Below are 23685 nucleotides of genomic sequence, written 5' to 3'. Positions count from 1 at the left end.
CATCAGTTGTTTTCCATTAAACGTCAGAAAATAGTTTACAAATGCCATATTTTGGCTGACCAAAATTATGTAATCTTAAAAAGAATTATCTTAAAATTATCTTAATCTTAAACCATTTTAATTTCTCCAAAAAAAAACGCATTTGCAGATAGTTTTTTAACTCCAGGACTATTAACCGCCACACTACAATACGATTTAATGACATAGCAGACAAAATCCCCAAAACATCAGTCTGCAAATGCAAGAGCGAGGTGGTGCTCATGTTTTAAATGACATAAACGATTATTCTGTCGCGAAACAAACCGGAAATGCTCTCGTGTCCGCGTGTCCAGCTTCACAGTTGTTTAGTTATATAAAAAAAAAAAAGCAGCCGCGCGCACAGCGGGGAGAGAGAGAGCACGTGACACCATGACGAGCGACGGGCTGTCGCACAGCGGGATGCGGGTGACAGAAGTGGAAGAGTTCCTGAAAAACCCTCCGGCCGGTTTCTCCGTGGAGGTCCTCTGCTCGGGTTACCGAGTGCACAGCGACCCGGAGAGCAGCCTGGTGCTCATCGAGGACTTTGACTCCCGCAGGGGGAGAATAGTCTTCGAGCAGTCCCTGGGAAGGTGTGGGAGAACGGCCACGGGCCTTGCATTTCATACACACGCACACAAAACATCACATCTGATTTGTTTTGGGTTTTTTTTTTTTTCAAAACAGGAAGGTTAAGATGCAGAATTTATGGGAATATAGCTCCATGAGGAAAAGTCTTGTGTCCAAGTGGATCTATCTGCACATGTCTGCCTGCGAAGAAAACTTCTCAGTGGCCGACGAAGCCAGAGGTAACTGTAGCCTCCCACCCATTTTACCACAACACCCCCAGCATGACGCAGACGCACGTTTTTGTGTAATAACGCATGATGAATCACTCACTAAAACTATAGGTGCATTCATTTGAAACTGCTTTGGCTGCATCGGGTGACTTGTGCTTGCTGCCCGAAGCTTTTGGACGTCTGCAATGGGCGGAGGGCGAGAAATAACCTCCCTAAACGAGCGCCCTGGTGTTTTCCTCTTCGACCCTGTTTTCAGTGCTGGAGCACTTTGTGGTTTGCATAGACGGCAACAATCCCTTCATCAAGTGGCAGATGGAGAGAGGCCTGGACTGGACCATCTCCTCGGTGGCGGGGGAAAGTTACAGCGTGGACGTAAGAAGGACTCGCTACTCTCTCCCCTCCGTTTATGCTTCATACATATCTCCGACAAAGTTGCAGTTTTTGTATTTTGGTGCTGAAAGTGACCTGTTCTGGTGTCAGGTTGACTTGACTGAACCGCTGGAGAGCTGGGCAGCAATAAACATCCACATGATAAATGACAAACTGCTAAAAGTCAAACCCGTGTGGAGAGATGCCTCCTTCACCCTCAAATACCATTCTGACGCCCTCTTTGACTTCCCACACTGGTTTGGCTTCAGCAAAAGAAAGTTTAATGTAAGTATCTCATTTTTATGATGATTGCAGTGTAAACATTTTCCTTATTTGTCCACCTGTTGCACTTCTCTAACGTGTCTTCTCTGCCCATATCTGATACCATTACAGCTGAGACTGAAGTGAGCCAGCAGTGGACGGAGAGCAAGACAAAATTGAATTAATTTAATTTATGGGGTGGAGTCGGTGTCTTCTTCCTCAAGAAATCCTCTTGATCAGCAGACGGATTGTTTGTAACAGAGCAGCCTGCTTCTTGGGGTTGCAGTAACTATCTCTCCATGGCTGATGGGTCCAGATACTTCTCATGTCCAGTGGGTGGACACGACTGACGAGGACATTTGCTATGCCAGGAATATTGTGTAAGCACATTTTGTGTCTAAATATGTCTTTTGAAATGGGATTTGCTAGAAAATTGCACATGCTTGTGGGCTTTTGTACCAAGGAATCAGCATTTGTTTACGAGAAGCTTTATTTTTACCAAACACAATAAAAACAAAAGAAAAGCAGTTGTTTTTTGATTGTTTGCGTGGTTGCCAGCGCGAGGCACACACCGCACTACGGGATGAGGAGGAGAGCGGACGCGGCTCCGGTGATGGTTTCCACGTATTCCTTATAGTCGCTGCCGTAGTAGTGCACCAGCAGGTAGTTGAAGATGCCCACAATGCACATGGAGAACAGGAAGAAGAGGACACGCTTTCCAAACATGTAGCCTGGGGTGCTGCAAGTCCACGTGAAAAGATATTAGTTAGACCATAACTCTAAATACACACACACACACACACACACACACAAATGATATACATACCTCTGAGAGGTTTGGCCCATGTATCCAACAAAGTACTTCTGCCTGACAACCAGATAGATGATCCCGGCAAAGGCAGCAGGAGCTTCAAATATATCAGAGAGAGAAGAAGAAAAAAAAAGACAAATCCTGTTTATAACCTTCACTTGGTTTCTTGAAACACTTCGCGCTTGTCGCCCACCTTTAGTCCGGGGTTTCGTTTCATGGTTTTGCTCGGCCCAGATAAGGGATGTCTTAATGGTACAGCATGCAATGGTGGACCATAAAACTCTTTTATTTGGGAACACAAAGTGGAATAAACAAGTGGTTACCAATGTTTACAGGGCTGCTGATGATTCACAGTGTATCAAAGGTTACATTTTCAGTGTCCCAGTGTCGAAAGACGGCTATTTTACTGTGTATACGTTTTTTACATGGGAACCACTCTCTGGGTATTTTGGGTTGATTATCTTATTATCATGGCCGTATTTTCACTGCTCTTCATGTCTGGTGAATTAATCTCAATGTTAACATGCATGCGTTTGTTTGATTAATACATTATTCATTTTCACAATTTAACTTGAATGCTGTAGTACATTTACATGTATCACCACACATGTGTATTCTGGCCATTTGATGGCGATTCCCTGCAGCCATGGTTTCAAAATCTTGTGGAAAGTCTTCTCTGAAGCAGGGCGCTAAAGCTGCACATTAATTGTTTTGTGGTGTTTGTGTGTTTGAGTGTCCACATGCTTTTGGCCATATTGTTTAAATGTAGCTAACTTACTACTATACTTAGATGCAGTTCTGACTTTTCAAGCAAAGAATACAAAAATCAAATATATCCACAGAACAATTGATACTGTTCAGCGTGTTTCCTTAGTTGAAGTGACTTTGTGTCTTTTGATCCTGTTCAAAGGGCGAAAGTCTCTCGTGGCCCTTTAAAATAACTGATTAATGATTACCTTGATTGAGACACAGGCCGGCACACCACATCACTGCCAGGAAAGTGGGATACGCGTCCATGCAGTTACGACTGGAAGGTGCAAAGGCAAAAGGGGCAATTAGAATTTCAGGAAGTCCCCTGCAATGAGTTAGCATGAAGCAATCTTCTAACTGTTAGAGACAGCGCGAGGACCAACGCCGCAGGGCCCGTTTGCTGTCAGGAAATGTGCTGAACCTGCAGACCAAAAAAGGCTGCAAATAAACCGAGCATGAGCTTCAGTGCTGGAGGAGTAGAGTTGAACTCAGGAGGCGCAAAAAAGTGTCGGCCCCTCTCAGAGGCAGCTCGCACTGGCTGTTGCAAGACATTGCAATGACCAGTACAAAGGTGTTTCACATAGCCCTGTAATGCCAGAGCCTCAAAGTCATCCAAAATACGTCACACCTCAGAACAGTTCACAAACCGAGGGGCCACAAGCGGATTTGTTGAACAAATCAAATTCCCTTTTGATGTGAAACACTGGATACTTTCACCACTCTACACCTGTAATAAACCCTCTAACGAGAGGTATTACACAGACTTAATGTTTGCATCACATTTCAGAGGCTAAAGTTTGAAATCTTCACATTATCCACAAGACAGGATGTTGCTCAGGTGTTTCCTATAAGAAACAGGAAGTGCATTGTTGCTCGTGCACTAATACACCGGCTGGACCAATAACAGCAACGTCTTTCTCAGTTACACATTTTGGGTTTGCATTTCAAACTTTAGCCTCGTATCTAAAGCACAGCTAAGGCGGCGCCGCACGAAGCGTTATCATCAGCAGTTCTGCAATCTATTAATATATGCATCATAGTTGACTTTGTTGAATATTGTTCAGAATGATCCTCAATCAATTAATCGAAGCAAGAGAAATTAATCTCAAAATGAATCTCAATCTCCAAAAACCCCAGGTGACGTACTTAGATTATCCGATCATGAATTAAAAACACAACCACATTGAATTCACAGCGATGCTAAACAAGAAAAGCAGGAGATTATGTTTTACATTCAAATGACGTCTGTATCCGTTGGTTTTCCCGTAAGGGAGCGGTCATGCAAATGAGGACGGCCTCTCAATGTGGGTTTGTATTCGTAATGTAAAACCACATAGAACGTTCGTGAGTCTTACACTAGAAAACCAAGAATAAGACGAGTCCAATTGTTTTGTGAAATGGTACTTACTTGGCACAACGAACCCGTTCAAAAACAGATGTGGGGATATTTTTACTGTTGCCCTCCTTCTCGACCTTTAGGGCAAAGAAAGCTTAAAAACACACAAGATCATTAACATTATCACAGCATCACTTTTCCCACCACTGACTCATCCAAAACTGAGTTTTAAAAAACATGTTTTGGATGCTTCTTGCTCTTTCTCACCATTCTGAAGCACGCTGATCAGGGTGACGATGACCAGGAGGTAGATGTGCTCCACCACCACACTGTACATGATGGCCTTTTAAGATGCGGGAGCAGGTGGATCGAAAGGGCCGAGCTTCGCTTTCACGTCCGGAGAGCACGTCTTTAAAGTCAGCTTAAAAAACGTCAACTGAAAAACATAAACCTGATTCGTCTCTAACATCAAGCACTGCCCCCCCCCCCCCCCCCCCCCTGTCCCACCTCCATGCAGATACACGCTTGTTTGTGGCTTCCTCTTTATGTAAATTTTGCTCTGGCTTAATACAGAGGGGTGCAAACAAGCCTGCTACTTCCTCTGTGTTTCTGTGAGAGATTCCACACAGATGCACATATATAGATTTGCATCGCAGTGGCTGTGTTTATGTGTGTTATTTGAGGGGTTTCTTATGAGTCTTTATAAAGACCAATGCATCTGTTGGCTCTGATCTATAGCAAGTTGTAAATTGGCTTATTTTATGAAATTGCACTTTCTTGTTTCTTGTTCTTTTGAGTTTGTATCCTTATGGTTGAAATGCAGTTATTGTAAGGTGCTTTGGATAAAAGCTAAATGTTAGCCGCATAGAAAAGTAATCCTAGAAATACCCAGATTCAACAAGTCATTGGTTTTACTGAGTACAAATGTGCTCTTCCTCTTATGACGAGTCACAATGTTTTCATCTTGTACTCAAAAGCAACAAAAACAAAACGCACACCATATTTTAATTTTCAAAACGTCATTAAGAGCAATGAGCAGTATGATGTAATATAAAGTGTTAGGGTGTGGGGGGGGGGGGGTGATCATCTTGTATGTTGTATTGTATGTTGATCCACGTTCCTGAAAAGAATAGAATTCTGGCCCGTCAACAGTCGAACAGCACCTGCAGGTGCCTTTAAGTGGTAATGCAGCTGCTTTACCCCGTTGATGTTATGGTTTTATTGTATTTTCTCCACAATTTTCATTTTCAATTACACAAAGCTGTAAAGGAAATCCTATTTTTTTTATTGATGGCTCGAAGATTGTTGGGATCGTTCATCCAAGAAAAAGACACTAGACGCAGACGCCCACACACACCGGAAGTGTTACAGTGTTCAGTTACAATCAGTTAATAAATAAAAACTATAGAGTAAAAGACGTCGACCAATAAATAATCAAATCACATACGTGCACTGACCATGAACATGATCAAATTTAGTAAAATCTGCCCAAATCATTGCATGTCCCATATGGTCTAGCGGTTAGGATTCCTGGTTTTCACCCAGGCGGCCCGGGTTCGACTCCCGGTATGGGAACATATCTTTTGGCCATTTTCAAAAAGACATGACGGCACTGAAGCCGGTTCATGAGACTTGAAAAAGGGAGTTATCATACCGCTAACTTTCGCGTGTCTGTTGTTGGCTCGTACATGTTGAGGAATTCATTAGATTAAACTCCCTATAAAATATTCATTTTGTCCTAAAGATAATTATGTATGGATTCTAAATCAGTGTGATTGTATTTGGTTTCATACAAACTATTTTTTTAAGATTGTACTCTTGCTATTAACGATTGAATTGCATACTGACAAATATAATGGATTTATTTTTACTTTACGGATACAATTCCATTCTGACAAAAACGTATTTGTTTCTTTAAATGCACTCACTTGTCTGAAAAGTGCAGCTATATTTCATAATATTGTCTGCCACATGCTCTGACAGCAGCATGTTGTGGATGAGGTCATAGAACTTTTTCACAACTTTTTCATTTTTAATGCGTGTCAGATCGGTCTCAAAATCAACAGTACAAGTGTAGTTGTAAGTGTGAGTTTGTAATAAGTGCACCAATAACTAGGTTCTTGAAAAGACTTTAAACACATTCCATTTTTACAGTAAGAACTGAAAATAATTTATTAGTACAAGACATTTTTCAATAATTACATTTTGTAAAAAAAACACAAGTGTCATCTAAAGTTTATTATTAAATAACAAATTATTTTTTCATGAAAATATTCAAGTAAGTTGTCTAAATAACAAAGCAAACAGACCTGACTGCTTCAAACAACTCGGCAACACACTATGTAAAACGTGCCAGAGACCATAAAAGTATACAACAATATCATCCATGGTTCAACCAAACAAACAAACAAACCAACCAACCCAGTGAACATGGCTTTCAACTCCATCAACCGCAGGGTGAACGGCAACATAAACCTTTAACTTCAAATGGAACCGTCCATTCTGCTAGATGCTCCTCAAGAGGCCGAGTGGTGGTCGAAGCGCTCGGAGCTCAAACGAAGAGCTCGAGTGCGCTGAGCGCCTCGGTCTCCATCTCGCTGGGCCTCTGAGCCACAGCCTGCGAGAGGAACTCCTCCAGGAAGTTCTCGGGGTAGGGCGCGTTCTCCCGGGCAGCCGAGCCGATGGAATTGTCCCCGCCGTCCGGCCGGTCGGCTCCGTCCTGCCCGTTGGCGAGCATCTCCAGGAAGCCGGTGCTGTCCGGCGAGAGGTTGCTGGCGGTCGTCGCCGGCGAGAGCAGGTCCGACAGGAAGTCGTCGCAAAGGGAGCCGTCGTAAGTGCTGGAGGTGACCGTGTGCGGCGAGCCCAGGTCGGTGCTGTCGGGTCGGGGGCCGGCGGCGCGGTTGTGACCCAACATCTCGTTCAGCTTGGCGAGCTTCTTCTTCTTTGCCTTCAGCTTCTTTATCAGCTTGTACCTGAGGGCCTCCGTGTCGCTCAGGCCCGGAGGAGGCTTCGAGGACCGGCTGCTTTGCATCTTCAGCCCATTTATCTCAGGAAGGAGGCCAGCTCGGGGCAGAGGCAGAGGGGTGTTCTTCAGCAGTGTCTGGTGGTTAAAAGTCGCTGGTTGAAACGGCTTCAACTTGCCGTCGGGACTGGCGGGTGGCGGGAGCGGACTTGAGCTCTTTGTAAGGAAGCCGTCGTACATCTCGGCAGCTTTTAGCGGCAGACCATCGCCCTCCTCTGTTCGGAGCTGTTGTTTCGGGGCAAATCCTCCCGGGGTCGGCGGTTTTGTCGCGGGGTTGGAAGTCGACCGAGAGGGCGCAGCGGGCCGAGAGGGCTTCACGTGTGCGACGGCGGTGGTAGTGGTCGGGTGAGACGGGGCCAGCTTGGCGATCGACCTTTGGACTTGGTTCATTGGGTGTTTGCTGAGCAGGAAGGACCAGCGGGCGTGCTGATGCTGCATCGGCGGACTCCTCCGACCTCCGGATAGGGGGGACGCATCTGTCAAGGACACAGGGGACACCTGCTGTGCTTTGACAACGGGGGGTGTGGTGTCCAGCGCAGTGGCAGCTTCCGCGGACTCGTCCGGCAAAACCTGTGCTGCCTCCAACGCCGCCTCTTCTAGCGCCGCCGCCTCAGGTGCTGCCTTAGCTGCCGCCTTTGGTGCTGCCGCCTTTGGTGCCTTTGGTGCTGCAGCTTTTGGTGCCTTTGGTGCTGCAGCTTTTGGTGCCTTTGGTGCTGCCTTTCCTGCCGCCTTCGGGGCTGCCGCCTTTGCCGCAGATCTTTTGCGTCGGGTGAATCGTGTGCCTCGTCTTCGGCCTCGTCTTTTCCTACCATCGGGCACAAACGAAGGATCGCTGGACGAGCCTTCTGCGCGATCTGATTCAGTAGGTTGGGGGAGCTCTGCGCCGCGGCCGAGGGAGATTTCGGCACTTGAGAGGGAGCAGGGGCTATCTGGGGCGTAGTCGAGCATCTCGTTCCTGCTGGGGCTGTTCAGATTCGGGGTTCCTTCCTCATTTAATTCCACCAGCGTGAGCGTGACGATGTCGTCGTGGGAGAGGCCCTCGAAGGTGTCGAGCAGCGTCGTGGAACCTATGGACGTGTTGCCAACGGCGCCCGCCGGGGTGTCCGTGATGTTGGTGCCGTCGTCGGCTAGAGAGAAGGCACAGGCAACGCTGGGAGTCCGCAGCAGCGACCAATCGGGAGTGCAATACGACAGTCTGTCCGCTGGTAAGTCTTTGTCCCCTCGACTGGGGCTCACCTCCTTTTTAAAGGGGGGAGATTCAGCAAATGTGGTGGAGGGAAAACACGCACGAGGCTCTTGGTCCTCCTCCTCCTCCACCTCCCAGAAGACGACGTGCATCTCCTGAGCAGGAACCGGGAACCTTCGATGGCTTCGACACTCCGGATGTTTCAAGTCGTCGTATTCGAGCCATGATCCTGTGAGGACAAAACGCGGTGAGAACCGATGCAGATTGCGGCACGTGATGCAGACTAAAAGCAAGACTTGATGAATTAAGAGGAATAATCACAATATTGGTAGAAAATGTTGGTTCAAAAAGGACAATGACGTGTGCCTTCTGGACATTATGTTGCATGATCTGTCCAGCAGAATGTGCTGTTGGCAAACTGCATTGCAGAGGAGCAAAAGCATCAACCTTCATTTCACTCAACCGAATGCTTCAGGCTTTGTTTATGCTCGCGCTCGGTGACGTAGCGCCGGGTCTGAACAGCGGCGTTTACACTCGCTACGAGACTCTGAGATGCAAGAGGGCGCAGAACTGGGAAGGATAAAAGATTATACAGATATGGCCAAAATCCTCCAGTGGCGAGGAGGGATTGCTACCCGTTCCACGTTCATTGACTACTGTATTGGTTTGTAAAAGAAACAATAAAAGGGCATCAAAGAAAAAATGTAATGTCCTGTAAACAATTAGATTTGCCGGCTAAATTTTAAGTCAAATACAGATTTGACTGACAAGACTGTCCTTTTCAGAAGCATTTAAAACCAAAAGGGTCTTCGACATGTATATGGCGATTTTATCAAAATACAAAAATTCACAATCAAAATGAAAAATGTGGCTGAAGGGTTTGTGGTTTCACACCAAGTGCAAAGTACAAATACATGCACCTGTGACTGTAAAAATACTGACAGAACTGGCATTCATTCAGAGCAGATACAACCAGGAGAGGTTTGGTCGTAGAAAGCAGGCTGCCATGGTGTCGGTGGTCTCCATGCCGTGCAGTGAAAACTAAAACATTACATTACATTACAGGTCATTTAGCAGACGCTTTTATCCAAAGCGACTTACATTACACTTTATACCCATGGCTTTTTCACATATTTGCCCGGGGAGCAATTAGGGGTGAGGTGTGTTGCTCAGGGACACTTCGACATGGAACATGGGGCAGCCTGGAATCGAACCACCAACCTTGTGCTTCCCAGCACACCTTCTCTAACCCCTGCGCCACGACGACCCCCAAAACAGAACACCTACCGTCGGAGTTACGAGTCCAGGTGACAAAGTGCTTAAGTTGGTGGTCGTACTGAATCACCGTGGTGACCGAGTAGCGACTCTCCTTGAAGGTGAAGGCGTATCTCCTGACATCGTTGTCAGGAAGCCCCTCCACAAAGTGCAGCGCAAACACAGAAGGCACGCTAAACAAAACACAGAGCAGAAGTGTGGTTAACGGCTGGAGAAGTTGTGGGCATTCACGTATAAATTAACGGCATTAACTTCATGCTAAAGCAGGTCCTTTTAATTACTATTATTTTGAGTCTGTGCATTCAGAGCCAGTGCGCAAGATACGGTAAAATCACGGGTCACAATCAGTAAAATCAATTCAGAATCTGGCAGCAAGTGGAGAAATGCCAAGAACTGAAGTAAAGTGGTCTCTGGGGCCAGTTAAGATTCTAGCTGCATTGTGTCGACCAAGCTGCAGATGTGAGACATTGACTGGCAGGCAGAGGGAGTAGCACCAGTCTAAATGAGATGAAAATAAAAGCAGGAATAAAAATCAGCATGAGGCGAAAAATGACACATTTCTGAGGCAATGGAAGTAGGCTCCGTCCGGTCAGGCACACGTTTTTATTTGTACTTGGTTGTTATATTTTGTTTTAAGTCAGGCACGATGTGGCCTAAAACACAGAACAGTGATCCCAGTCACCTCCACGCAGTGAGCCGTGCAGTTTATTAATCAACGTTGGTATTAGATTCATTCTCGGTAGTGGCCAATAGCAGCGGGACTGAAAAAGTCAGACCAGTGTTTCCTTGTTGACACAGTAATCAAATATACCCCATGTGCTTCAGCAAGTACAGTTTAATCATTTCCTATGATTAGATGCAACTAAGACGGTGCTCTGATTCGAAGCAATCGCACCACTTAGATCCAATGGTCTTCAGTTGCTAGATTTGTTTTCCACACACACACGATCTCCTCACCTCTCCAGCACCATGGTCCTCCTCTGGTTCTTCTGGCAGCACACGTTGCACGGAGCCGAGTGGACGGCATTAAGTGGGCTCCAATCAGGAAAAACGTTTGTGAAGGTGGGGAGAGTTTTCAAAACCCTGAAAGCACAGCGTGAAATATATTTAGGATTCATTCGCAAAAGACGACTGTGTGTCAGAGAACAGTGATATGTAAGAGTATGTGTAATAAAACCGCACTCAACACAGTTATACGATTTATCTGATTATTTGGTGTGGTTAACTGTTCTTAAAGATGAAGACGGAGGAGAAACATCTGTACGAGCCGTCCAACAAATCAGGGATGAAACGCTTTTTCCGCAACATTAATTTGTTACAGGTTGTCCAACTTGTTGATTTAATTTCCATCTATTTTTGTATAATTGTAGTTTCATTGCCCTTGATGTTTTGGAAAGTTATCTAAAACGTCTAGATGACGTCACGTTGGCCTCTGAGATGGAATCAACAAATCAGAAAAAGAATCAAAAAACAAACTAGAAGTGTTTGATGGAAATAAAGGGACGAGAGAACAATCTGGGGCATTTAATCCAGACTGGGCGGACGCATTTCTCTTCATACTTCCCACTGGGACCACTACTAAACAAACCACTGAGTTTAGATTTATTATTTATATTTAGCCGAGATTTTTCTGAATTGTGAAATTTTATTTATTTTATTATTTTGAAATGCACCTGATATATATATATTTTTTGATCAACACAGCACCATCATTTCATACCTTTCCGCCGAGGCAACTTTGCATTCACTGCACCTGAACATCCAGTGAAAGGTGGACTGGAAGAGAGGCTCCGCCCACGGGTCCGACGCCAGCAGAAGCGGCATGGCGAATACCGGAGTTTCCCTCTGACCTGAAAAGAGGCACCAACGGGGCGCAGTTAAAGCATCGCCACGGTAACGAGTTCTGACAGAAGTGGCCGTTACGCTCTCCACTTCCAGTTAAATTTCCTTCTGTGGGTGAGACCGGGCCGAGTTACAGAGATCACATGTGCGAGCACGCCTCAAATCAAATGGTGTGTATCGCTTGTCGGTATCTTAACTGTGTCGGCATTGTTCACCCCCCCTCCCCCCCGAACTCCCTCAATGTACTTGCCTATTCTGTTGTATTTTTAGCATGAAGAGACAAAACCAGTAAGCAAGTTGTCCCACATTCATTGAGCCCTACATCCGTAAGGATTTCATGTCCAAACCCGTCACTTTCTGTTTTGACGGTTTGTGTGATCCGTCCCGTTGGCGTGTTCGTCTGTCCATGTCTCATCTCACACGCTCGTGAGTGTGTGTATTAAGAGACTTGTTTTTGTGTTTGAACAAAGTGAGTTTAACGACACCTCGGAGCCCATTGGTGTCTGTGGGTGGATAGGGGCGGGGTTAAGCCAGGTTGTGGGCTGTATTTATTTAAATCAGCAGTGGCCCTTGCAGATACATGATGATGCACTTGAGTGAGTGCACCATTCAGTGAGTGCACCATTCAGTGAGTGCACCATTCAAGTTTTTGCTTTAATCTGCAGGGAATTTAGTCATTATGAAATCTCATATTCATATATGGACGGCTTGAGTTGTCTGGACATTTCTCTTTTTGACAATTAACACATTGTTCCGGAACTAATGTTGGTTTCTTCTACTTCATCTGCTGTTGCCAAATACAGTCAGAATAAATATTTTATTTCCCTGTATGTTCACACTTTGTTCAACTTCTCCAAGCGTATCAGCTTGGTTGAGCTTACCCAGTTTGCAATTCAGCTTGGGCTGCAGTAGTTTGAAGGCTGACATCCTGAGACACCGGAGGTCTGCATCAGCCTTTTCCAGCACATGACGTGGCACCTTCACGGCGCCATCTTAAAACGATACAATACCCATAAATGCATTGCTTTATGTCATGTAAACTAAACAAAAATGTCTTTGCTGCTAATTTACTTGGAGAGCTTTGTAGTCAATGGGACTATTTTACCATTATAAACACACAGTCCCAAAAAAGTGTGGAATAAAAAAATTAATTCCCCACACACTACTTTCACAAGTGTGAATAGCACTCGACTGACAGACTACTACCCCCCCCCTCGGCACGCCTAAACAGGTGGAGAGAATACGTAATTCGGCTCTTTAAGTGACATTAGTAGGGTAAGGAGGCACGAGGAAATCCAATAGTTTTAACTTTGTTGTACCACAAAAACTGTTGAAATGACTTCACACTCACAGGCCCGCTGTAGATAATCTGTTTATCTTACCCCCGCCGGTCTGTTGATGCATACGGATGGAAGCACAGATGTCTTCGTATCCTCTCATCAGCTGCCAGACGGATGACTGCTCGGCCTCATCTTTAGGTTTACACTCTATCAAACTCTTACAGTTTACCAGTGCGACCAGCAGCGAGTCCAGCCAACACAAGTTGTCGCTGTTACTCCAAAAGGGCTGATTTGCAACGGACACCAGGTCCTCCGACTTTGACGGCGACGCGGAGGACAAACTCTCCATTGGAACGTCTTCACATTCGGGGACGTCTGCGGTCAGTGTTTTCCATTGCGTCCTTGCGATCCGCCCGTTGTGCAGAGGCATAATTTCCGCTGTATAATTGTGGTCGCTCGTGAAACTGGGCGGATTGGAGCCGAGGCTGCAGCGTTTGCTCGGCCCAAAGTCCTCCTCTGCCTCCGGGGTACCAGGAGCCGCATGCCGAGGAGAGACCACGGGGTCGTCACAATCGCCGATCAATAAGGCTTCAGATGAGCACTGCCGGCGTGCAGCAGAAGTCCAGCATGTACGGGGAGCTAAAGCATCCCCACACGCAGCGTTCGCTGGTTCCTTGACCAGAACATCGTCCTCATGTTGTGGCGACTCTCTGCCGGCTGTCTCTACACCTGCAGAATCCCCGCATCCGTTCGCCTTACTGTCTTCTGTCTTTGGCGCTGCGTGATGGCCATTAAGGACAGCGCCTTCAGCACCGCGCTGGGCTGGGCTGCTCAGCATGTCTGGAACACCTGATCGCAGGCGTTTGTGTGCGGGACTGATCAACTCTTCCGTTTCCAGTGCTGAGCAATTCTTTCTTTTGGTCCCAACAGTGGGCCCCACGGGATCCAAGCAGGCCAAAACATCCTCCAAGGACCGGCTGACCAGGGGGAAAAGGCACTATGTGGGAATCCACACAGAAATATTAGAAAGAAAGGCGAGAAAAAAAGCCATTACATGTGGCTGTTAAACTGCATGTGTGTGTGTGTGTGTGTGTGTGTGTGTGTGTGTGTTGGTGGGTCAGCAGTGCTGGGGCTCACCTGTGGGTTCGTGCAGAGGGTGACGGACTCCTGGAGGTTGATGCGGTACGATCGCAGAGCGTAGGTCAAGCCTTTTGAAGTACACCAGGGACAATGCTCCAGTGAAGCAGCTCTTTCCTGAACCTTGTATTTATTTAAAACATAAACAAAAAAAGATACACAATGTAAATTATGACCACATCCCTCTGTAAAAAGTTAGCAAAAGAATTTAAAAAAAAAGACATGAAGCGCTTGACAAAAGCCTCAATTTTCTATTGTCATATATAAAATACTTATATATAATAGAAACCAAAATTTCAGACGGTTCAGACTATTTACCTTGGAGAACAACTTCCAGGATACAACTAAGAGTAGGAACTACTGAAAGGGATTGTCAAATGGTAGTGGTTGCTTCAAGGATGAAATGAACGCTGTATCCATATCAGTCCGTGTCAAGTACACAGTGAGTTTAACCATTTTCCATCAATAAGATAAGATTTCAGTACACAGTTTCTCATAAAAACACATAACACAAATACCCTTACATGCGTTAAATCGACCAAATACTTTCGCCTTTTACTACCAAAGATTTCCGTTTGTGTTTTCTTTTGCATGGTTTGGATTGGTACTGCCGGGTCACAGCAATTTCTTTTTTTCAAATATAATTCAGCTTTGCGCAAGTGACGAGAGTTAGAGGAAAACAAGAGCTCTACTGACTTTTCCCAAATACCCCACCAGTGGCGAGGCCAAAGCCCCCAAACCAGTGTCTTCACCAGTCATTGGCAACCTGTATCTCTTCTGGTCCGCAGCTTTCCAGAACGATTCAAAACATATTACCATGTCACTGCGAGCAGGCTCACCTCCGGAGGACCTGGGGAGAACAACACAGTTACTCGATGTAAGGAAATAGAGATGCACTCGACATTGGAGCAGGGTAATGGGATTATGACAGCGTGGGACTTCCACCAACCCGGGGCTGAAGCCGCGTCCTTCCGCATTCACGTACACAACTAACCTCAACACAAACGTATGTGGACACACGTGGGAACCACCGGGTCGACTGCAGCATGTTATGCCACCTATGGTGAGGCAACACAGGTTTGTGCGTTTAAAAAAAATGAAAATGAAGGAAAAGGGTTGGAATATATGGCTGCGTTTTGAGGTCAACATGTGACCGCGCGGAGTCAAGAGACCGCAACTACAGCAGATACAATTATTTTAAGTGGGAATTCACGTACGGTGATTAATGGCGTGTTGCTATCAGCTGGCTAATACATTATGTTGAGGCCATGCTACAATGAAACCGGCCAAACTCTCTCAGACTACATCCACTAACTAACCCGAAACTACAATTCACTGCACTTGGCGGCAAGCATGCTAACACAGTAGCCTAACGCAGTACATTCATTACAGTCGCCGCAGTCTCGTGTTCTGTTCCCACAAAGAAGAGAAAAAAATGCATACATACCGATAGCAAATTTAAATTGCAACTGAGATCATGGTGATGAAAGATGATCTCCATCCACCCAGAACGTTATATGAATGTACATTCCTGCCTGCGGAGTAGGTCCATGTGCATCCCTTTGCCTGTTCGTGTATGAAACGTTCGTTTTCCGCTCGGCAACCGTTGTGCGTCGATGTTAGTCTTCCCCCCCGCCTCTGACAGACAAAGGTTCCGTAAACCCCCACATGGTAGTGCGAGTGTGTTGCAGTAGTATGTGGTGAGATTATTGTTCGTGTTAGGAAGGTACCACCCATGAAGCCGGGACTGATAATCGGTGTGAGTACATGAACAAGGACGTAATAAAAGAAGTAGATCCACGTAATTATATTTACGCATGTGCCTTTAGAAGATAATAAATACAAACATTAATGTCATATTTCTATGAGGGGCATATGAAATGCTTGTCTAAAAATTATAATTCTAATTTTCAAAATGCTTTATTATTCTTAGTTGTAGCAGCAGTAATAGTCTGGGTAATGGTAATTTAATTAGATCATTTAGATAATGGCATAATTCGGATATTTTAGATATAAGCACGAGATATTTCAATTTTGAATGACCTGCACAAATGTCTCCTTCATCCAGTCTATTTTCTGGCTTTACAGTAACAGGCTGATTTATTCATTTGAGAGATAGAAAGGGTGAGTTGGTTAGTGGGGGTTACATATGTCCCACATTCTGGTTCTGAAACACAGCCCAATTCTCACACCTCTTGCTCCAACCCCCATAGACATTCACAGACGTGCATCAACATCTCCCTCCACCCGGTCCCGCCTCTCTCATGTGCAGTCCTGCTTTAAGCCCCTCCTGTATCTGCTGCTCTCCTGTCCTCTATTTTCCTCTTGATGACAAAATGAATTTGCATATCTTTCCCTGTGAGTTCTCATTAGAATGCATAAACCGGCCGCCTTCCAGCCTCACAAGCAGGCTATAGCTCCTCTGCTGTGGCATCTCCCGATGAAAAAACGACAGAGCCAGGCAGCATCACAGGCAGACATGTGGCTTGAGTCTGTGTTGTGATTGGCATTTGGAATCAGCTCACCCTTCCCTTCCCATTCTTAATTCAAGGATAAGGATAAAACTCTGCGTCGGCCATCTTTCTTTGTTTCTATATTAGCTACTAAGCAGATGCATATTTGTTAGATAACTATTTCCATATCAAGGGCATGTAAAACAATGAATCCATTGAGAAAAATGTGCAGTTATTACCAGCAGAAGGCAGGTGATTATTTTTTGCAAATCAGGGCGATGTTTTGTAATCGTGAACTCCATCACCACCCCCACCAAGTTAAGACAATTATCTGACTTTCAAGGCTTTAATGTCAGATACTTACATTACATCCACTTTGAGTATAATGAAAAAGTAATATACAAAGAGGCCCTTTTACATATGAACTCATCCTCATGGGAAGATGGCGAGTCAAAAGGATTGCCCTTTTATTCTCTAGTTATGTGTGACAAAGATGTTTATCTGTGATTTCTCCCTAAACATCAGTATTCTATAAGTTTAAACAAAAATATGAATTGAAAAAAGCACATGCATATTCTTAGGTTATAACACCTATCTTCAGTAACTCCAGATCACAGCAAGGGCAATGTTTAGGGGTCAGATGTCAACAACGCATTACTGGGACTATTGCTTTCAATAAAATCAAATTTTTGCCCAATAGTGATGCTAAAGCAAGCTTGCAGCATGTGTAGTCTACATCAAATTGCGTTACTGTGTAAAATTAGAATATATGTTATCGATCAGACAAACATGCAAATGAACAATTAGTGACATGACTGAATTGTTTAGATGGTTTCAGCGTGTTGTTGAATTCATATCAGATACATAAGAGAGGGAAAGGGTGTAAAAACTGAAACCTTATAGGGTAAGGATATAGAAAAGCTCTCACATATAAACCATCTAAGAGGAAAGATTGAGATTGTTCTTTGGTAAAATTACATTTAGTAATATGGTCCAACGCAACACAATTTCAAACAAATCTTTGAACTGCTTTTAAAGCCCTGGTCTGTTTTTATTATGTGCAATGGCATCACATTAGAATATCCCTTTTATCTTTTTCCTTTGTAAGTACTTGGTAATTTAGAGTTTTCCCCATTTAACTGCACAGAACAATGTATCATGGGCTAGGAGCCAAAAGGCCCTAATGAGGCGATCATCAAGACCTGTTATATCTACTGGATATGCAATTAGTACATTTAAATGTAATGCTAAACATACCAGAAAGCTTTATTTAACCCTAACCTTAACAAAATAAAATAAAAATTCTGCAGAACTAAATGATTTTCAAATATGTTCTTTCTAACAATAAATTAGTTTGGTGGCTTTTTGATCTCCATTATTATGTTCGAATTGTGGATCAGCACACTTTCATATTTAATCAGCTATTGCAAATGAAGCCAAAAAAATAAGGCCGCTGTGAAAAAACGCAGTGCAATTCAATGCCTGTTAATATATTTGTATATTAGCCTAATAGGGACTGCAGACATTTATGCAAACATCTTGACTAGCATAGAGAGGCGCCAGCTAATTGTGTATACCTGTCAGAGAGACAAAAAAAACACAATGTGCTAAAATAAGCGTTGTGACACATTTGTGAAATACAAATCGGGGTGCAATCAAAAGGTAAACTATTAAACATATTGCCACTGTGTTTTAATTCTAACTTATACCCTCTAAAACGTGCAATATAGTGTGTAAATGTGCCCTACCGCATGAGCAAATGTGTCTATTACCTTTAAAACGCGAAAACACGACTTACACATTATGCCTTTTTTAAGTAATAAATTACAAATAAGCACACGCGCGTTGGGGAGAATGTCCAATGGAGCTTGCTGATGAAGACGCGGACAGTCCACCCGAATACGAGCGCACACCATCGTACAGCCGACCCGTTGCCTGATCACAAGCGCTCCGCGTTGTCTCCGTTTAACTTGCCTACTGTACGCCGGGCTCAACGCAGTGAATTCAACACTATGGCAAACACACTACACTACTACCAGCTCCAGCATGCTGGGGCACGAATATTTTTTGTATCTACGCGCTTCAGAAAACATTGGTGACGTTTCACAAAAGGCAGCCAATGGGTGCTCGTCTTCTATTAGGACAATGAAAACCCTCCATCCAATGGGAGGAGCTCCGGGCCGGGCGATAGCCAATGGCGCGAGAGCTCCACCGAGAGTAATGTTAGAGAGCTGGAGACTGAAGACACTGCGTATCGCCCGTGTTTCCTCACTCACAGCCATTGCAGAGCATTGAGATCCAGCCATAGTCCGTCGGTAAGTATCACACACGGAAATATTAAGTGTTCGTGATGATGATAATGACGGTAACATGTCGAAATATCGTACTCGCGTGGTTGCTATGATTGAATAAGAAGCCTCTCGTATCTCGAAAATGATTTTTATCGCTGTGAAAGGTGAAAAAAAACAACATGACAATAACCGGCGCAAAGCAGGTAGCGTTACGTTACCCTGCCTGTGAGTGTGGAGCAGACGCTCTATAGAAAAAAAGGACGAAAATAATATTAACCTTGAGCGAAAATCGACAAAAATGTTCAATTTCGTTGAATACAAATAATTCTGTATATTACTGCCGTGTCGTTTTTATAAAGTGGAATAAAAGCAAACGGTGGATTTCGCGTAAATATTGAGAAATGTCAAGCGGACAACACGGCTGAACGACAATGGTAGAAGCCTCCGCTCGCTAGCCGTTGCAGTGCTTTGCGAAGATGAACGCCTGTCATGTGAAGACTGGGGAAGCTTGCGGGTTTTTTTTAATTTTTAACCAAACATAAAAAAAATACAAAAACATCATAAAAAGAAAGGACGCCTGGAAACACACGCAACCATGTGCCTGTTTGCAAAAATTATGTCGAGGAAGACGGCGAAAAAAATTCCCTCACGATCTGCGCTTTGCTGTAATGGCTGACTGTATTCGCATCGGAGGCGAGTGGTGAAAAGCTAGCGACGAGAGGCGCAGTTCGCTTCAACTTTTTCCAACCGGGTTTTCTCGCGAAACAAACCGGCAACTATAAAATGTAACGACGGCAAAAGAAAGTTCCAGCTTCCGTCTGTCCAACGGCACCGCCGCGGGATTTTTCCGAGGCTTCCGAGGCGTTCTGGCGTGGGGTCGAAGCGGAGTGGGGTCGCTCTGCCCTCTATCGCATGCAGTGACACAAAGAGAAGGAGCCATATTCTCCATGTTAGTGGATGAAGACGAGCGGCCATTAGGAGCTCATAGAAAACCAAGGCAGCGGCAGCGCAGCACCGCTCATAGACACAGAGCACACCCAATGTATTGCTATACAAACCGGCCAGCGCAATAGGAATCAATCGGGGGAAATATTTTGTCAAGATCGCCGGCTTTCCCGACGTATCTGTCGCGTTGCAAAGCGAACCGGAGGGCGGGAGGAGACATTTGAGGGGGACTTTCTTTCATGAAGAAGGCATTCTCACAAAATGGAAGAAGAAATATTGCCGTCGTTGTTGACCTCCTTTTTCACAACGAAAGCCTATGCGCCATTACTACTTCAGCTTAGCTGGGAGTTACAGTAGCGTTTGATGGGGGGGAAATATATGCGAACATTTTTAGCAGTTTTAGACAAAATGACAGAATTATTTCCAGAATAAGATGAGATGAAGACTGAAGAGAAGATTGAAGAATGACATTTTTTAGCAGTTTAAAGTATTGTATTTCCAATAAATACGCATTTTTGTGAATTTTGTGTGTTTTTTGTGTCAAAGTTGTACTGTTTCATAAAACACAAATATGAATGGAAACAGTTTCCAGAATGTCTGTTGTTATTGCAGATTATATTTGACGGTATATTTATATATACATACATATATTTAGGGAAACTAGTGCGGTCCCACGGAGGTTTGTCGTGTTATGCATTCGCACATGGGGAACTTTTGCAGTTTGGTGTAAAAGGTGATCGCGAAAATATATTTTTTAAAGTGTTTATTATTATTATTTTTATTTTTTATTTTTTTTAATCTTTAATCTGTCGCAATGTGTTTCAGCCTGTTTAACCCCAGCGACACTTCGGTTTTTCTGCAAACAGCTCAGATTTCTATCGATGCATTTAAAGTCGTTCTGGTCGCGTTTTCCGGGTTGGCGGAGTGTTTTCATCGGCTCTTTAACTTCGTGCGGTTTGACAGCGCGGAGGACGCGTCACTCAAGAAGCGCCTTCTGCAGCCTAGTGGTCTGACGGGGACAAATCAAAGATAGTCCTTTCTGTATAACACGGGTAACTTGCTATTTATTTTTATATATAATTTTATGGCATACGCTTAAAAACAACATTTTCCTTATACATATATTTGAATTTTTTGTTTTTTAATGATTTATGGATACACAAGCTGGGTAATATATCCCGACATCTAAGGCAGTTGTTCCCTAATCTTCTTTCTGTGGTAAACCTAATGACATTGGATATTTATAAAAGGCCTTTTCACAGGTAATCTAAATGTTTCCTTTATTTTTTTAATTCTATAAATAGAGATACTACCGTCAAGATGGTGAGAGAGCCAGGAAAGCCAAGGGGCAAGATGTCCTCCTATGCATATTTTGTCCAGACCTGTCGGGAGGAGCACAAGAAGAAACACCCCGAAGCTTCTGTTAACTTTTCGGAGTTCTCCAAGAAGTGCTCCGAGCGATGGAAGGTAGGCTCAATGGGTGATGGTGATCTAATAGACTAGTCAGGTTCTTAAATTACAAATGTTGTCCCTGAGAATGGACTAAAGTGACTCATAATTAGTCTACTTCAAGATCATTTGGGTTCAGGGTGTTGGATAATATTTACGACACCCTAGAGAAATACCCTAAAGGCTTGTGTACAAAGGGTGTTGACACAGATGGTATAATCAGTGAATTCCGGTTTGTTTGTTTTTTCAGACGATGTCTCTTAAGGAGAAGGGGAAATTTGAGGACCTGGCCAGACAGGACAAGGCCCGCTATGAGAAAGAGATGATGAGCTACATCCCCCCCCGGGGAACCAAGAAGAAGAAGTTCAAGGACCCGAATGCTCCCAAGAGACCCCCGTAAGTTCTCCCAAGTAGACACTTGGAATGATTTTATAACCAAACTGTCTGAATCGTGACTTATGTTACAAAGACGCAACATGAACTGTGTAAACGACGTGCCCACTCTCACAAATGTCATTTCCCCTCTTCTAGATCTGCCTTCTTCATCTTTTGCGCCGAGTATCGCTCCAAGGTGAAAGGCGAGACCCCTGGTCTGACCATCGGTGATGTCGCCAAAAAGCTGGGTGAGATGTGGAACGGCACCGCTTCGGAGGACAAGCAGCCCTTTGAGAAGAAGGCGTCTAAACTGAAGGAGAAGTACGAGAAGGTAAAGACACGGGTTTTGCTACGTTTTCTCACGAAAGGACGATTCGCGCCTCGCTTTGCTCTCCCTCGGGAGCTTTTTTGATTGGCCGCTGGGCAGAAGTTCAATACCTTGCCGTCCTCCCCCCCGCAGGACGTGGCGGCGTACCGCGCCAAGACCATGCCGGCCGCCGCCGGGGCGCCGTCAGCAGCGAAGGCCCAGCCCAAGGTGGAGAAGAAGGTGGAAAACGACGACGACGACGATGACGACGACGACGACGACTTCGACGATGACGATGACGAGTAGATTGCGAGTGACATGTGTAGTGGTCATTTTCTTGTTTATAAAGCATTTAACCCCCTTGTACACAGTTCACTTACTGAAAGAAAATATGTTAGTATCCAAGGGGTAGAAAAAAAACAACAAAAAAGGCTGTGTATATCAGTTGTTTTTATGCTGTACAGTTTTTTTCTCCTTTTTGTATAGTTGACACTACACAACTATCGTGTCTGTATCTTTCTGCCAGTCTTTTTTGTCTTTCCTTTTTTTTCTCGGTGATAGTTACTAGACCACCATCCTGCCTGGTACAGTGCAAAGGGGGTGGGCTTACAGTATTTAGGCGAGCTAGAGGTGCACAGCACATAAAAAGCGTTCTGACTTAGATCTGAGTGTTTCTTTTGTTCCCCCCTTCTTCCTGTGTTCTTGTTTTCAATGACATGTTATCAAAATTAACGTACCACAGTTCTTTTACTGATCTTTATGTACCACTGTAATAGCAAGAATAAGAAAAAAAACGGCTTGTTGTTGGAATTGAAATTGCTTCGGATGTCAATAAACTTTTTTTTTTTTTTTTAATAAATCTGTATCGTGTGCGGTGTCATGAGGTATTGCTGCTTTTCACTCAGACTACTTTAAATAAATATGAATACACATTGTAAAACAAAAAACAATCCTGATGTGTAACAGCAGGGGTGAGCTCAGTGGCAGCTTTATGAAAAAACTGAAATATGAACTTTGCCAATGTCTGCTTACATCTGATAACTGATGCGAAAGCATCGTTTTCCAGCTGGTCGTTTGTGGTGAACGCTGCAATGGCAAAGCCAATTCTTGATGACGCTGGGAGACAATTGAATAGAGTGAAAACCGTCCTCCCACTGATGATCTGCGCTGGAAGCGTGATTCCTCTTCACAACAGTTCACGCAGCGCGTGCAGACGAGCCGGCAGTGCAGTGCGGCAGCTCCGTGGCCTCGCGGAGGTGCACTGAAAGTTCTAGCGTGATTACTGTGCATGTCTACATGCATCACTGGCTGTTCCTGTTTTATTTAGATACAGCTGCTTCATCTGTCACGTACTCCTTTCTGGGGAGGTGGAGGGAGGGAGGAGGGGGACATTTATGTAAGAAGGATTATGTGCTTTGAAAAAAAAAAAAAAAAAAACGCCATCAGAATATGGTTGTGTACAAAGCACCGAAGATGAAAATCAAAAAGGCACACACTCTCATACTGTGCATTGTGGTGGCAACAACGCCGCACCCCCCACCTCACCCTCTCCCTCCCCACGGGGGAGAGCTTATTCAGGCAGGGGTTACCAACACTCTGAGCACAGAAGAGAGCTGAGCGGTGCAGACGTGTCTCGGATCCGTGGTGTAAATTGAAGGCGCCGCGTCGTCCACTGTGCTGTACTGAAATCTGCCCGGGCGGAACGCCGATGTCGGCCTTGGCCTACTGACGGTGGTCTCGCTACCGAGCAGACTGGAGGACAGGCGGACGCCGGGCAGCAG

At 44.7% G+C, this 23685-nt stretch overlaps 4 protein-coding genes and 1 non-coding gene across 8 annotated transcripts; 3 read left to right on the top strand and 2 right to left on the bottom strand.

Moving 5' to 3' along the window:
- Positions 1-368: 368 nt before the first annotated feature.
- On the top strand, positions 369-1972 carry medag (mesenteric estrogen dependent adipogenesis). The gene is made up of 5 exons (XM_040179980.2): positions 369-608; positions 703-824; positions 1072-1187; positions 1296-1469; positions 1578-1972. The coding sequence occupies exons 1-5, from the start codon at positions 409-411 to the stop codon at positions 1590-1592; spliced, it is 627 nt and encodes a 208-aa protein (XP_040035914.2). The 5' UTR covers positions 369-408; the 3' UTR covers positions 1593-1972.
- Positions 1443-4901, bottom strand: alox5ap (arachidonate 5-lipoxygenase-activating protein). Of its 2 annotated transcripts, XM_078106559.1 has the most exons (6): positions 4610-4844; positions 4415-4496; positions 3213-3283; positions 2450-2538; positions 2272-2353; positions 1443-2184 (listed from the first exon to the last, which is right to left on the bottom strand). In XM_078106559.1, the coding sequence occupies exons 1-6, from the start codon at positions 4677-4679 to the stop codon at positions 1871-1873; spliced, it is 708 nt and encodes a 235-aa protein (XP_077962685.1). In that variant the 5' UTR covers positions 4680-4844; the 3' UTR covers positions 1443-1870. The 2 variants fall into 2 exon arrangements, with proteins under 2 accessions (XP_077962685.1, XP_040035917.1); XM_040179983.2 differs by lacking the exon at positions 2450-2538 and having other exon boundaries at positions 1918-2184; positions 4610-4901.
- Positions 4902-5845: 944 nt separating this feature from the next.
- On the top strand, positions 5846-5917 carry trnae-uuc (transfer RNA glutamic acid (anticodon UUC)). The gene has a single exon. It is a non-coding gene; the product is annotated as a tRNA-Glu (tRNA).
- Positions 5918-6487: 570 nt separating this feature from the next.
- On the bottom strand, positions 6488-15796 carry uspl1 (ubiquitin specific peptidase like 1). 3 transcript variants are annotated; one of them, XM_040179975.2, is made up of 10 exons: positions 15532-15724; positions 15079-15142; positions 14781-14934; positions 14085-14207; positions 13050-13944; positions 12549-12659; positions 11546-11675; positions 10783-10908; positions 9838-9998; positions 6488-8779 (listed from the first exon to the last, which is right to left on the bottom strand). In XM_040179975.2, the coding sequence occupies exons 3-10, from the start codon at positions 14901-14903 to the stop codon at positions 6894-6896; spliced, it is 3555 nt and encodes a 1184-aa protein (XP_040035909.2). In that variant the 5' UTR covers positions 14904-14934; positions 15079-15142; positions 15532-15724; the 3' UTR covers positions 6488-6893. The 3 variants fall into 3 exon arrangements, with proteins under 3 accessions (XP_040035909.2, XP_040035910.2, XP_040035911.2); XM_040179976.2 differs by having other exon boundaries at positions 15034-15142; positions 15532-15678; XM_040179977.2 differs by lacking the exon at positions 15079-15142 and having other exon boundaries at positions 15532-15796.
- A 2904-nt stretch (positions 15797-18700) lies between these two features.
- hmgb1a (high mobility group box 1a) lies at positions 18701-22763 on the top strand. The gene is made up of 5 exons (XM_040179981.2): positions 18701-18852; positions 21078-21240; positions 21473-21618; positions 21754-21928; positions 22058-22763. Exons 2-5 carry the CDS (start codon positions 21094-21096, stop codon positions 22208-22210), a joined length of 621 nt encoding a protein of 206 aa, XP_040035915.1. The 5' UTR covers positions 18701-18852; positions 21078-21093; the 3' UTR covers positions 22211-22763.
- The last annotated feature ends 922 nt before the right edge of the window (positions 22764-23685 follow it).

The sequence above is a fragment of the Gasterosteus aculeatus genome, chromosome 7 (genome assembly GCF_964276395.1).
Source record: "Gasterosteus aculeatus chromosome 7, fGasAcu3.hap1.1, whole genome shotgun sequence".
NCBI classification, from domain to species: Eukaryota; Metazoa; Chordata; class Actinopteri; order Perciformes; family Gasterosteidae; genus Gasterosteus; species Gasterosteus aculeatus.
This window is presented reverse-complemented; position numbering and strand designations above follow the sequence as displayed.